At 39.7% G+C, this 13,890-nt stretch overlaps 2 protein-coding genes across 10 annotated transcripts in view; both read left to right on the plus strand.

Moving 5' to 3' along the window:
• MAMDC2 (MAM domain containing 2) overlaps positions 1-5,493 on the plus strand; it is a 68,826-nt gene extending 63,333 nt beyond the window's left edge. For all 4 annotated transcript variants that reach the window (XR_014576761.1, XM_083817742.1, XM_083817740.1 and 1 more), the window contains exons 12-14: positions 2,530-2,789; positions 4,084-4,168; positions 4,502-5,493. Coding sequence is in view for 3 of the 4 variants with exons in the window: in XM_083817742.1 (XP_083673868.1) it covers positions 2,530-2,789; positions 4,084-4,168; positions 4,502-4,563 (407 nt within the window). In the remaining variant the exon portion in view is untranslated. The remainder of the gene's footprint in view (positions 1-2,529; positions 2,790-4,083; positions 4,169-4,501) is intronic.
• A 4,741-nt stretch (positions 5,494-10,234) lies between these two features.
• Positions 10,235-13,890, plus strand: part of SMC5 (structural maintenance of chromosomes 5) — a 49,258-nt gene continuing 45,602 nt past the window's right edge. For 5 of the 6 annotated variants that reach the window (XR_014577080.1, XM_083818809.1, XM_083818810.1 and 2 more), the window contains exons 1-3: positions 10,481-10,710; positions 12,003-12,144; positions 13,674-13,726. Coding sequence is in view for 5 of the 6 variants with exons in the window: in XM_083818809.1 (XP_083674935.1) it covers positions 10,574-10,710; positions 12,003-12,144; positions 13,674-13,726 (332 nt within the window). In the remaining variant the exon portion in view is untranslated. Of the gene's footprint in view, positions 10,711-12,002; positions 12,145-13,673; positions 13,727-13,890 lie in introns of all 6 variants that reach the window. The other variant, XM_083818812.1, reaches the window with a different exon arrangement.

Consider the following 13,890-nt stretch of genomic DNA (forward strand, 5'->3'; position numbering starts at 1 on the left):
TTCAGCAAAAAGTTTATTTCTTACTCCCTAGTAAAATTTATGGAATAGCTGCATCCAGAGCATGGAGATTAGTTGCAAAGACAAATTTGTGGTGTGTGGGACTGTACGGCCAAAATCCTGCACATGAAATTGAGAGTGCAGATTGGAATATTTCATTTAAGAACGAAATATCAGGCTGCAAAGAAATTACTTTCTTCCACTGTCAGTTCTAAAAGGTGCAGATTCTAGGTAGAAATATGAATAGCCTTCAGAGATAAGGGAGTTTTAAAGCTTGAAATTCCTCTTACATGTTCTGAAATAAAAAACAAGAAGCATTTCTTACAAACCTGAGCAAATTCTGACCAGCTCTATCAGCTAAGTTATGCAAATAAAAAATTTAGTCTATGTACAAATCAAGAACTTTTTCCCAATAATGATACCTTTGTGCTGTGGAATGATTTTCAAAAGGGATAATTTAAATTCTTGTCCATTTTCTATTTAGAAGTAAAGAAGAGGTGTAAATGCAATATTTGAAAAACTTATATTTAGGAAGTTAACTAGATGACAAATTGTCTCTTTGTTACCCTTATTGTCCAGTTTTTCTGCATCAACTAGGTGTATGATAACCAGCCTTGAAATAAGTGAGGATTTTTCCTAGTGTTTTTTAAAGTTTATTTGAGAGGGGTTTTTTGAAATGTGGGTGACAATATTGGAGAGGCATCTGTAGGCTCTCTCTGTACTATCTGCCAGACTCTTCTCCATAATAAAATCTAAAAGGAGTACATCACACTAAAAATGCAGATTATTTTGGTAAGAAACTAAGCTCAATTGTATAGTAAGATTCAACATTCAGGTTTATTTGCTGCCTTTTTTTTTTTTTCCCTGTGGACATTCCCTAGGTAATATCATTTTTTTCCTCTTTCAAATACTCAGTTTTTTGATTCTCATGTTTCCAAGGACAATATCCCTCTCCTCATAGAAGTAACGCTTAAAAGAGTTTCTTGCCAAAGAAAAGGAATGGAATTTTAGCATGTGTTTCTTAATTTCTAAGACAAACTGTCTTCAGATCCATTTTCAGTTTATGTACTTTGCTAAGTATTCTGAGATCTGAGACTGACAGTTTGTGTTTCTGGTGAAGCAAGAGAATCCTTTAAGCCTGGCCTGTGACAGGAAAATATGTTTACAGCAATGTAAATATTTATTCCTGGTAACACACATCTGTTTGCAGCAAAGTGTGTTGAGAAGTAATGTGGATTTGAATTCACAAAATCAAGAGCTGATCTAATCTTTCCAATAAATTTATAATATGATTCAGGCCTAAAAGCTAAAGGCAAGTTACTTTATTATGCTGCAGTGTAAGCTGTAGGTTTTGATGTTTAACTGAAGTAACTTTCAAGCATAGTGAATACAAAATTCTTGCAGTCACTTGCACTAGATTTGGAATAAAAAGCCTCCGGAATTCTCCAACAGACTGCACCAAATGATCTTTCCTTTACAGATCTGCAGCTGTAGATAATCATCCTTATATCACTCTTTCTCTTTAGTGCTGTAGACCACCAAACTGCATCCCTGGCTAGAGAGGATGACTTCAGCATGGGTTTGTTTAGGTAATAGGGCTTTGAATGTCCTGAGAGACACATCTACCAGCTGCTCTGGCTGCTCTCGGGCTTTCTCCTGCCTCACTGATCCTCAGAAATCCCCTCACTCTCCTGGAAACCATCTCACTTCCTGTACTCACAGTGGCAGAAGGGCAGCTTTCCCACTCCAACACGACAAACAGGGAGCGATGGGACTGTATCAGGGGCTGCTGGATCACCACCTGCTCGTGGGGCGTATGTTTCACAGCACAAAACAGCTGATATGTGCAGCAGATGGGATGTGGGGATGTTTCTCAGCCTTCTGATAGAGCTTACTCCAGTTGGAAATCTCTAAATGATGGATCTCAGGGAGGTGGGGGAAATAATTTTTCCACCACTAGTTAATGACTGATTTTTCCACAGATCTGAGTTCATGACAATCTCTTGTTCATTGATGGATTCTAGATAATCTTGTTTTCCTCACTTGTGTCACAGAACAGAAATGTCAATGATGTCATATGTGATTTAAAAGAGGTACTTTAGTTCATTTGCTTTGTTAATAGTAGTGGCTCTAAACATAGCCTAAGCTGTACCCTCAGATGTACGTGCAACCGTCTTTCCAGATCTGCAAATAGACCAGAGTCAGAGTCAGAGTGCATTCCTGATTTAAGAATAAATGTCATTCTTTTTTCTTACTTTGCATTACTTTCTATTATGTATTTCATCAGATATACATATTTTTTTTAAAGTGTTCCTATATTAGCATTCACAAACATTACAATAACAATACACAGCTATTATAATATCACTAATACTGCAGTTTACAAATATAAAAAACAAATATGTCATTTACAATGAAATATTCCTTATCAAGAGTTTCAGTCATAGGTTTGTATATAGTGAGCATGTTGAGCATAATGAACAGATCGAGAGAATGTATTTTATTTTGCTAATAATTTTATGTCTTTTTAAGGATACTACATGTACATAGAGGCATCCGACATGGTCTATGGACAGAGAGCATACCTAATTTCAAGATCACTAAGAGGGGTCTCTGGAAAACAGTGCTTGACATTTTTCTATCACATGTATGGAGCTGGGACTGGATTATTAAGTGTTTATCTGAAAAAAGAAGGTGATGATGAAGAGATTCCGTTATGGAGGAGGACAGGGGAACAAAGCATCTCATGGCTAAGGGCACTGATAGAATATGAAAGTGATAGAACCTACCAGGTAAGAAAAAACAAACACAGTGCAGTCAAAATGGTGATTAAGCTGAATATGTGCTAGAAGCCAAGTTTTGGGTTGCATAAAAAAATACACGCAGCACTAAATGGACATCTCAACAAGCTGAAGTAATGCATAATTTATTACAAATGGGATGGAATGGAATTTAGAATAGAATAGAATAGAATAGAATAGAATAGAATAGAATAGAATAGAATAGAATAGAATAGAATAGAATAGAATAGAATAGAATAGAATAGAATAGAATAGTTCAGTTGGAAGGGACCTTCAGAGATCCTCTAGACCACATCAGGGCTAACCAAAAGTTAAGCATAGTATTGAGGGCATTACTCAAGTGCCTCTTGAATTCTGACAGGCATGGGGCATCAACCACCTCTCCAGGAAGCCTGTTCCAGTGTTCAGCAACCCACCCGGTAAAGTCAGTTGAACATAGTTCATGAATTCATTAATTCAAAATTATTATTTTTTAAGTTATTTAAATTCTATTTTCTCATTACTTCTTGCAAGTAGTGGTAGTTTTTATTTAGGTCACTTGTGCATTTTTTTTCCTTCTGCTGTCTAAAGCCTTGTCTAATTTTGATATTATCAATAAGCTGTGATAAAAAAACCTGCATCTTGCAGGCTGATCTTTCTGAGGTGGCAAAAAAGGCAAGGAACGATGCAAATTTAGAGCTCTGCCTTTGATTTCAACAGTGTGAGAATCTCAGTATTGCCAGAGCCAAAGCCTGCTTCTGTTTCTGTCAAAGAGAAAGCTAAACTGCTATTGACTGAAACAGCACTGGCTAGAAAACTGCAATGATCACTAACCAAAGATGTATTTATTTTTTTCACTTTGCCTTAAGACTCTGGAAATTAATTTAAAAAAAATAACTCTTACTGAAAAGCAAGTTTAGCTTCATCAGTAAGACCACAACAGAATACTGTATTTTTTTTTTCCTCCTCAAGTCTTGCTTCACTTGGGCAACACCTGGCAATATATTTAGGCCAAAAAGCAAGATAGACACACTAAATCATTGGAGTAAACTTACCAGTGGTCTATAACACAGCAATGTCATATCAAACTGTGAAAGCAAATCTGTTCCCTTCAGCAGAATACATCTCCAAATTCTCTGACCAAAGAAATCAATCCAGTGATGGAGTATAAAACTTTTTTTTTTTTTTCCAAGAAGCAGGCTTTCAGGACACACTGGATCCTTGAATAGACTGCATGGTTGGTTTTCTTTTTCAGCTCTTCTTTTGAGGCATGGGATCCATGAAAAGCTATGTCTTATCTTTACAGATTATTTTTGAAGCAATCCGTGGGGTGTCGATAAGAAGTGACATGGCTATTGATGATATTCTTTTCCAAGCAGGACCCTGTTTAGGTAAGCTTAAACTTTACTTTTCCTAGGAGACATCTAGCAAGTCACATAGTATTTTTTGTACTTATACAGGTGATATGTCTTCCCTTGAATCCCCAGTGGATGGATCTTCATTTAATATCACGCTGCTGTGTTAGTACAGAATTTCTAGTTTTTACTAAGATGTGAGACCATCCTTCAGAATTCATACCAGTAAAAATCTTACAGCACTTTTAGCTGTATGGCAGTTCCATTTAAATCCAACAAGATAATTATACTCTCTGTTATGTCTTTTTATGTATGATAAAAATAAAAAAAATTACAGTATTTCTCTCCCCCCCTTTTTTTTTATTCTAGAAGTGGAAGAAATTCAATTCTCATCAGGCTATCCCGACAGCTTAAATGAAATTGAGTATTAAATACAATACAGTCTGCTGAAAGGAATGGAGTGCATAGAATGTTTTTACATGAGGAACTGCACAAACTGCCTATTTTAAATGTGTTTTAAGTAAATACTGGACTGGTTTGGATATGCAACAATGTATGGGAAGAACTCAGAGCACTCATGTTCCTCGCCTTTGCAATGAAATTATTGACTCAGGGCTTCTTAGACTGTTTTTTGTTGTTGTTGTTGTTGTTATTTTTTTCTCTTCTGCATGAGGTATCAATTATTATATAAATGCTTCTCATTTTGCACAGATCGTTCAACACAGTATTTTAGTGCTTTATTTTTGTGTGTAAATCTGTCTGGTATATAGGTAAAAAGGGGAAAGTAAAGGTACACAATTAAAACCCAATATTGTGTTATCTTAAATCTGCATTCAGTGAATGTTTTGTGTTGGGTACAGAATGGATTTTTGTTAAGGAAATTATAAATATTTTTAAGTAATAAAGATAATTGTATTAGATGCTACTAATATCCTACAGGTTAAGTGCAATTATTAATGAGACAATTCCTTCTGGGAAACTCTAACACTTTGCAGGCAATATTTTGTGTTTTTGTATTCTTTTACTATAACAAATATCTTTGTCATCCTTACCAATAATAAGCTCACCTTTAGTATTCCAGTATAATTCAGTGTAACCTATTGCCATTTTGAACTACATGAAACAAAACCCTTTGAAACCATATGTTTTCTGGCATACAAATCTTCTTTTCTAAATAAATTCGTTTGTACGCGCACAGAGAATGTACTTACACTTTACCCAACCACAAATGCCTTGCAATTATATTGATAAGATACTGAATTCACACAACTTGTTAATTTTTAGGATTTTTTTAATGTGTTTGTGTTTAAGGTTTTGTTTTGAAACTATTAAAACTTCCTAATAAAATATAACTTTGAAAATTGTCTGCTTCAGACTCTAGTTATTGGTAAAATGAGAAACAACTGAACCTAATATAACAGCCTACATTCATTAATTTGAATATGAAGAAAATGGGTCACATCATGTAAGACATCTGACAGAAAGCAGAAGGAAGCACCAGTATTGACTCATACAGGTGATTCTTACGGCCACAGCATTCAAGCAGTTTCTGCAAGATGTGAGCCCTGAAAAATAGGAACAGCCTTTGATACTTTCAGAACAAAGGATGCAGCATTTCTAATGGGCTCTAAGAATCAACAGCACCTGGGACATGCTAGATCAGGTTTCACGTTGTTCTCAGGGTATTCAGCCTCCTGATATAGAAGTCTGGGATGGGGAGCAGGATAAATCCCCCACGATTCAGGTGGAAACAGTTAGAGTCCTGCTGCTCCACGTCCACTGTCAAAAGTCCATGGGGCCAGATGGGATCCACCCAAGGGTGCTGAGGGAGCTGGCCGATGTGGTTGCCAGCTGGCTGGATAGCCGGGCCCAGAGAGTCGTGGTGAATGGAGCTTTCTTCAGCTGGTAACTGGACACAAGTGCTGCTCCCCAGGGGTCAGTGTTGGGGCCCATAGTCTTTAATATCTTTATTGATGATTTGGATGAGGGAATTGAGTGCACCCTCAGTAAGTTTGCAGATGACACCAAGCTGGGGGGAAGTGTCAATCTGCCAGAGGGTAGGGAGGCCCTGCAGAGGGACCTGGACAGGTTGGATCGATGGGCAGAGGCCAATGGGATGAGGTTCAACATGGCTAAGTGCCGGGTCCTGCACTTTGGTCAAAACAACCCCATGCAGCACTACAGGCTTGGGGCAGAGTGGCTGGAAAGCTGTGCAGAGGAAAAGGATCTGGGGGTCAATGCTCACCTGAACATAAGCTGGCAGTGTGCCCAGGTCATCACGAAGGCCAAAGGCATCCTGGCTTTTATAAAACAGTGTAGCCAGCAGGAATTGGGAGGTGATCGTCCCCCTGTACTCTGCTCTGGTGAGGCCGCACCTCGAGTACTGTGTTCAGTTTTGGGCCCCTCAGTACAAGAAGGACATTGAGGCCCTGGAGCGTGCCCAGAGCAGGGCTACGAAGCTGGTGAAGGGCCTGGAGCACAAGTCCCATAAGGAGCAGCTGAGGGAGCTGGGGTTGTTTGGTCTGGAGAAGAGGAGGCTCAGGGGAGACCTTATTGCTCTCTACAGCTACCTGAAAGGAAGGTGAGGGGAGCTGGGTATCAGCCTCTTCTCACGGGTAACTAGTAATAAGACTAGAGGGAATGACCTCATGTTGCATCAGGGGAGGCTTAGGTTGAAAATTAGGAGATATTTCTTTTCAGAAAGAGCAGTCAGGCATTGGAACAGGTTGCTCGGAGAGGTGGTGGTGTCACCGTCCCTGGGGGTGTTCAAGGAAAAGTTGGACATGGTGCTTAGGGATATGGTTTAGTGGGTGACATTGGTGGTAGGGGGACGGTTGGACCAGATGATCTTTGAGGTCTTTTCCAACCTTAATGATTCTATGAATGCTTTATATTGGCTTCACCCTGTTACATTCAGCTGTACATTTAGAAAAAAACAAGATCTAACCCTTTGCATCACTGTTAGGTTTTTCATTTTGGTGGCACAAACAATTAAAGAGGTTGTTCAATTACATACATTCAGTAATAACATCTATGTTTACTTATTGACTGACATAGGCAGTTTATTATTTCCTAGAGACTGAGAAAGAGCCCCAAGGAACTGACATGTTAACTGCCTATCCTAGCTACCTGCTGGTTACCAAACATCATTCTTGCTATTATAGTTTGAAAAAAAAATCAACCAGAATCAATGGGCTCTTTCCTAAGGGTTAATACAGTTTTACAGTTGTTCTGTAAAGCTTACGTTTTGGTATCAACCAAATGCAGATCAAATTATTTAAACAGAAAAGAGGTGAAAATTAAGTGGTTAAAACCACCATGCTTGCTGCTTCTCCATACATTTGGTGGGACTTCTCTATAACTGAAATGAAGCACAAGATATAACCATTGTACTCCTATCTCTAACAACATTATGCAGCTTGGCTTCATTCCACCAAAGTAATTAGATTTAGACTGATATGGACAAGAACATAAGCAAATTACTCTATTCTGCTCATAGTAGTTCTCTAGGAACCTCACTGGTACGATGACTTTGTTGGTATCACTGAGGGTAACATTTATCCCTGAGGTGTGAAGCACTATCCTGACTGCAAATAAAAACTCTAAAAATTCCTCCACTAGGGAACAACAGCACCTTTCCACTCAACTTCAGCTTCTGTAAGAACTGAAGGACAGAGGGAGGATTTGAAAGGTGGCTTTGAATTACTTTAGTGCCTAGTGAATATCAGTCCATAGAATAGCAAATTCTCAGACTAGTCCCTTGAAAAGAAGGGTTTTAAAGCACCTGACAAACAGGAAAGATGTACTAAATTTTCTCTGCTGGCAAACTTCGGTTTTATGGTGATATAAAAAACATTCCATCAGCTCCTCTCAATTAGGAAACTCCCTGTGCTCCTAATTTCTGCCCAGGATCCATGTTTTTGTGTGCTGTTTGTTCCCCTCTCACTGTGGCAGTAGCTGTACAGGGATCACAGCATGGCAAAGAGCAGTTCTGAGTCTGTTCTGCACTAGGCCTATTCACTGTCTGAAAATTTCTTCAAAAGTGATTGGAGAACCTACAAGTAATTGCTTTGAGCACAGTGATGGCACAGTCCATAGAACAACTATGAAAAGAAAGCCTTCAAAAGCAACTATAACACCTCAGACACTAAAAGGCTCATATTTGCTCTAAACATAGCTTTGTGCTGCTGTGGAACTGAACTTGAGAGCAGAGGAAAAGGCCTTTTAATGTCCTTGTGTTTAATACTCTTTTTATTCTTTAAATATTTTCCATTAGTTGACATTTTGCGATTATCCTTCTGAAAAGAGAACCAAATTCTCATCTCAGTTGCACCAATAGAAATCCAGAATAACAACATAAAATATCACTGTTATTCTAGCTTTATACCAACATATACAAAACTGTACTCTGGACGAATATTTTATCACATCAACATAAACCTAACGTAAATCCAAGCTTGCAGTCATGAAGCTTCAGTTGGACAGCTCAAGCTAAGCACTAAAAGACCTGGTATTTTATCAGTCTAGATCTGAACACAGCTCATAAGTGTGAGTACCAGCACTCAAGAGACCCACTGCTCCAAAAGGACTACCATGTAGGGTAAAATGCTAAGGACAAAGGACAGCACACTTTTCATGCAACATGGCACACTGTCAGAATCTTCTACCCTTCACACTTTGAAACAGTCTCATCCTCCCTCAGACAAACACTAGACATGAGATGTAAATTTTACTTAATCTTAACATTTCCTTTGGAAAAACAAAACAAAACAAAGCAAAGCAAGAAACCATCAGTTTGTTTTTCCAAGTTTCTTAGTTACTTAGGAATGAATGAAGAAACCTTAAATATTCCTTTATGTCACTCTGGTCTGTATTCATCTCCTTGCTGTTTTATCCCCATATCCCTGCATGTTTTCTCTGCCCTTCTCCTGTCCATCTCCTGCGCCACTCCCACCCACCCAATGCCCTTTTTTTTCCAGCTTGCACATGGTCTTTGTGAATATCATCAGCATTTTGCTCTCATTGCTAGCTAACTGCATATACTTCTCACCACTGAGTACTGTGTTCCAGCTCACTGCTCTGACGTTCTGTATTGGCCCTTAAATCTTCCCTCTGTTCTTTCAAGAACTCTTAGCCCCGAGCACTGTCTACCTTGTGGCCTTCAGAGTCTCTTTTTTTCTAGCTCTTACTAGCATCCACGCTCATCAGACCCTTGAAAATGCTCCGTGACAAACTTTGGGAAAAGCAGATCTCTTCAGCAGAATCTGACAGGAGTTATGCTGAAATTGTTCTTTATTCTTATGCCTCCTTCTCTTTCAGCCTTAACTGCTCATTCCTGGGTCCAACTCTACCCCGCTAGACTGCGAGCTCGAGACGTAACTGATTTAAGAGGCAGTATTTATTATACAGAACATTACCAGAAATTAATAAATCAACAAATAATATAATAAGGAAATATAACAGTGTTACAGGTTTACAACTCTTTTTACACTGTTACACAGAATCACAAAGCTATTGATTATCACAAATCTTATGAATGGCACAGAAATATTCTCAATTTTGTTATCCTTCCCCAGCCACACGGCATATTACTAGCATGTGCTGCTGTTCGTTGTGCTTGTACACCGGCCCTTCTGGATATGAACCTGACGGAGAGTCCTGCGGGTTGCCAAGTTGCTCCCCCTCATCCTAGGCAGGTCAGCTTCACTGACAACCTGTGTATCGGTGCTCTGATTTGTCTGCCCAGTTCCACATGAGCACAAGTTTTATTTTATTTTTATTTTATTTTTATTTTTAATTTTATTTATTTTTTTAAATTTTCATTTCATTTTTTACTTTTATTTTTTTATTTTTTATTTTTTATTTTTATATTTTTAATTTTTTATTTTATTTTTATTTTATTATTAAAAATATTATTTTTATTTTATTTTAGTTTTTTATTTTATTTTTATTTTTTATATTTTTTAATTTTTAATTTTTATTTATTTTTTATTTTATTTTTTATTTTATTTTGTTTATTTTATTTTTTATTTTTTATTTTATTTTGTCTCCGCCCTCCAGCGGCGCTGAGCGGCCACCCTGCTGCCTGCCAAAGCCCACCGGCCCCCCCCGCGAGCTGAGGCTGCCCCTCGGCCCTCCGGCTGTGCCGCCATCTTGCGGGCGCGCGGCGGGAAAGCGCGGGCAGCGCGGGTGGGCGGGGCTTACCATCGCCCCGCCTCCTCCCCTCCTTCTCTGAATGCGAAAGCACTCAGGGAAGGGCCCCCCTTGTACCGCCCCGTTCCCTCCCAGCCAATAGGCACCAACCCGGCGCGCTGCGGACCAATAAGAGGCCTCGCGGCGGCTTACCCCGCCAATGAGCGCTCCCGTTGCCCCAGGGCGACAGTCCCGGCTCCCGTTCCCTGCCCGACAAGGGACGCGCGGCGCGCGGGGCCGCGTCCCAAGATGGCGGCGGTGGCGGTGCGCGGGGGCTGGGACGCGGGCGCCTCGCAACTGGGCTCCGCCGGAACGCCGCGGGCCGCCAGGCAGCGGTCCCGCTTCATGGAGGGCTCCATCGTCAGGATCTTAATGGAGAACTTCCTGTGAGTGGGCGCCGGGCGCGCGCCGCCCGCCCGGCTGTCGCGACAGAGCGGCGACAGAGGTCGGGGGCGGAGGGTTCACCGCCTCCCGCGGCGGTTAGCGGCTGCGGGGGGGGCCGTTGGGCCGGCCGTTGAGCCGTGAGGGGACGGTGGCGGGAGGCTCCGCGTCTGGGAAGGCGGCGCCTTGATCCCGGCCCGCTGCCTGGGCTTTGGGCTCTCCTCGCCCCTTGGCGATATATAGTATATATGTATAATACATGTGTATATATTTAATATATGTATATTTTTTGGGGGGGAGCTGTTGTGCTACCGGTAGAAGCTTTCAGTTCGTTTTCTTGCGGCTAGTGTGCTGAGAGGTTCTCGTCAGCCTTGCAGGCAGCGGGCAGCTTTGGTTAGCATAAATCCCGGGCCAACGAACCTAAAACACCTTTGTTTTCAGTCTCAGGATTAGGCACTCAAATACGTTCTTTTCCAGTAGCACACGAATTGTCCTATTGTTAAGACTTATTTTTTTGGTGTTAGTGCCCACCAACTCCCTCTCTGCATGGTGCAGTGTGTGGACAAAACAACGAACAGTGGGGTTTATTATAAACATACGGTGTTTCGGGTTATACCAGTGTTATTAGTTTGCCTGAATTTACATGCTAGGCCTTGGTATTTCTTCTGCGCTTGCTATTACTAAGCGTGCTGTATGCACATGCTGAAAGCTAGTGTCTGATACGGGTTAAAAAGTATAAATCACTGATTCCCGGCTGACGTCTCAGGTTCTTGTAAGTAACACGCTAGTGCGCGATGTCCAGCCTATCGATACGAGGTACCACGGAATCCACAGGCTTCTTTTAGAGCTCAAAACCTCTTTGCATCATATGGTTTCGACTTGAATCTCCTTTGACTGCAGTGCAGGCGGCAACTGGCATCAAATTCGACAGGCTTGACTGGACTCACTGTGGTCTCTTTTGTTTGTGTGTGGTTGGTTTTAATGTCAGATAATATGGAGCCCTAGCAAAGTCAATAGGAATTGTCTTTTTTCTTTTTGTATGTTTGTCTGGATTTCATTCTTTATAACCATTTGTTGTGAAGAATGCTGTTGTAAATGCTCTGGCAGGTAGGAACTTATTCCCAAGTGTTTTAATGGAGTGCCAGTTTTCACTCTCGAGGTTTAATGGTTGATGGTAATGGTTGAGGAATGAGTCTAGATTTGATAAAATCATAATCTGTCATATTTAGTATAGTCAAAAAGTGGTTTTGAGGTGACTTACTGTGTATGGTGTTCAAGAAAATACTGTGTTTTCCAGAACTTACGACATCTGTGAAGTACATCCAGGCCCCAACTTGAACATGATTGTAGGTGCTAATGGAACAGGAAAGTCAAGCATTGTTTGTGCCATCTGTCTGGGACTGGCTGGAAAACCTTCCTTCATAGGGCGAGCTGACAAGGTGACTATAAACTTCCTTAATTCTCATGTTTAATGTGAATTTTATCGAGAGCCTTGTCCAGGGGGAGGGATGGATGAAGTTTTTCTTGATTTGCTTTCTTTTGTAAGAATATAAGGTGTGGGAATTGTAGAATAGCCTGCTCCAGGGACAAAGGCTTTTATCAAAGTGGTGGCCTTACTTTACTTTACTTAGCTACTACTTAGCTACTACTTAGCTACTACTTAGCTACTACTTAGCTACTACTTAGCTACTACTTAGCTACTACTTAGCTACTACTTAGCTACTACTTAGCTACTACTTAGCTACTACTTAGCTACTACTTAGCTACTACTTAGCTACTACTTAGCTACTACTTAGCTACTACTTAGCTACTACTTAGCTACTACTTAGCTACTACTTAGCTACTACTTAGCTACTACTTAGCTACTACTTAGCTACTACTTAGCTACTACTTAGCTACTACTTAGCTACTACTTAGCTACTACTTAGCTACTACTTAGCTACTACTTAGCTACTACTTAGCTACTACTTAGCTACTACTTAGCTACTACTTAGCTACTACTTAGCTACTACTTAGCTACTACTTAGCTACTACTTAGCTACTACTTAGCTACTACTTAGCTACTACTTAGCTACTACTTAGCTACTACTTAGCTACTACTTAGCTACTACTTAGCTACTACTTAGCTACTACTTAGCTACTACTTAGCTACTACTTAGCTACTACTTAGCTACTACTTAGCTACTACTTAGCTACTACTTAGCTACTACTTAGCTACTACTTAGCTACTACTTAGCTACACCTGTTTTGGCTGAATTATTAAATGGAAACACCTGAATTGTACAAGAACCTGGAGTAGACTAGATGCTGCGTAGGAAAATGCTAGCCACAGAAATAACATATTCTTGATGTGACAGAGTTTTTATAGGGGCATGCAGCCATTAATGGCTTAATGTAATGACTTAAATGATTTTGGGTTGTGCTAATAGTATTTTTTCATTGCATCTGTTGTTTTTTGTTCCCAAAAGATTATATAGTGATATTATAGGAGGAAGTGTATTTGTGTAGTCTCTTTTTTTTTAAGCTTTTGCTTTTATTTCCATGGATATTCTGATTAGGTGGAACATATTTCGGTAGTTCTTTGGAGCTGTAAATCTGGTTACCTAAATGATCACTACATATTCTGTGATTACAGCTCTGTCTTGAGAAAATCTTAAGTATGGAAATTGCCTGGATGGTATTTTCATGCTAATATACTATTATCCAATGAGTATGAACTTTTAAGGTAAAATTGATGAGGAACTGTTAATCTGTGGAGGAAGTTCTAATGCTGCTAGTTAATGAGGAAGTTAATACCATCTTCCTTTATTGCGGGATAGTAGACAAAATAATATTTTGTTGTTATTGTCAGTTTTCAATAAAATACACAATTACTGCAACTCTATAATACAAATATGTATTTTTGTAAGAGATGACATCTTAATACAGAGTTATTTTGCAATAATAATTTCTGTAATTCATTTTGTAGGTTAGTCTTTTTGTAAAGCAGGGGTGCCTGAAAGGTGTGGTAGAAATTGAACTGTAAGTAGTAAAATTATATCTTCTTATTCATTTTTAATTGGATTATTTCCCCACACAGTTGCTCACAAAACTGTAGAACAAAATCTGTACGGAGTGTACAGAGATCTTTCTTTAAACTGCTGATCTGTTTTTTCTTCGTTGTTGTTGTTTCCCTGGAACTTCAC

Source organism: Anser anser, assembly GCF_964211835.1.
Source record: "Anser anser genome assembly, chromosome: Z".
Taxonomy (NCBI): domain Eukaryota; kingdom Metazoa; phylum Chordata; class Aves; order Anseriformes; family Anatidae; genus Anser; species Anser anser.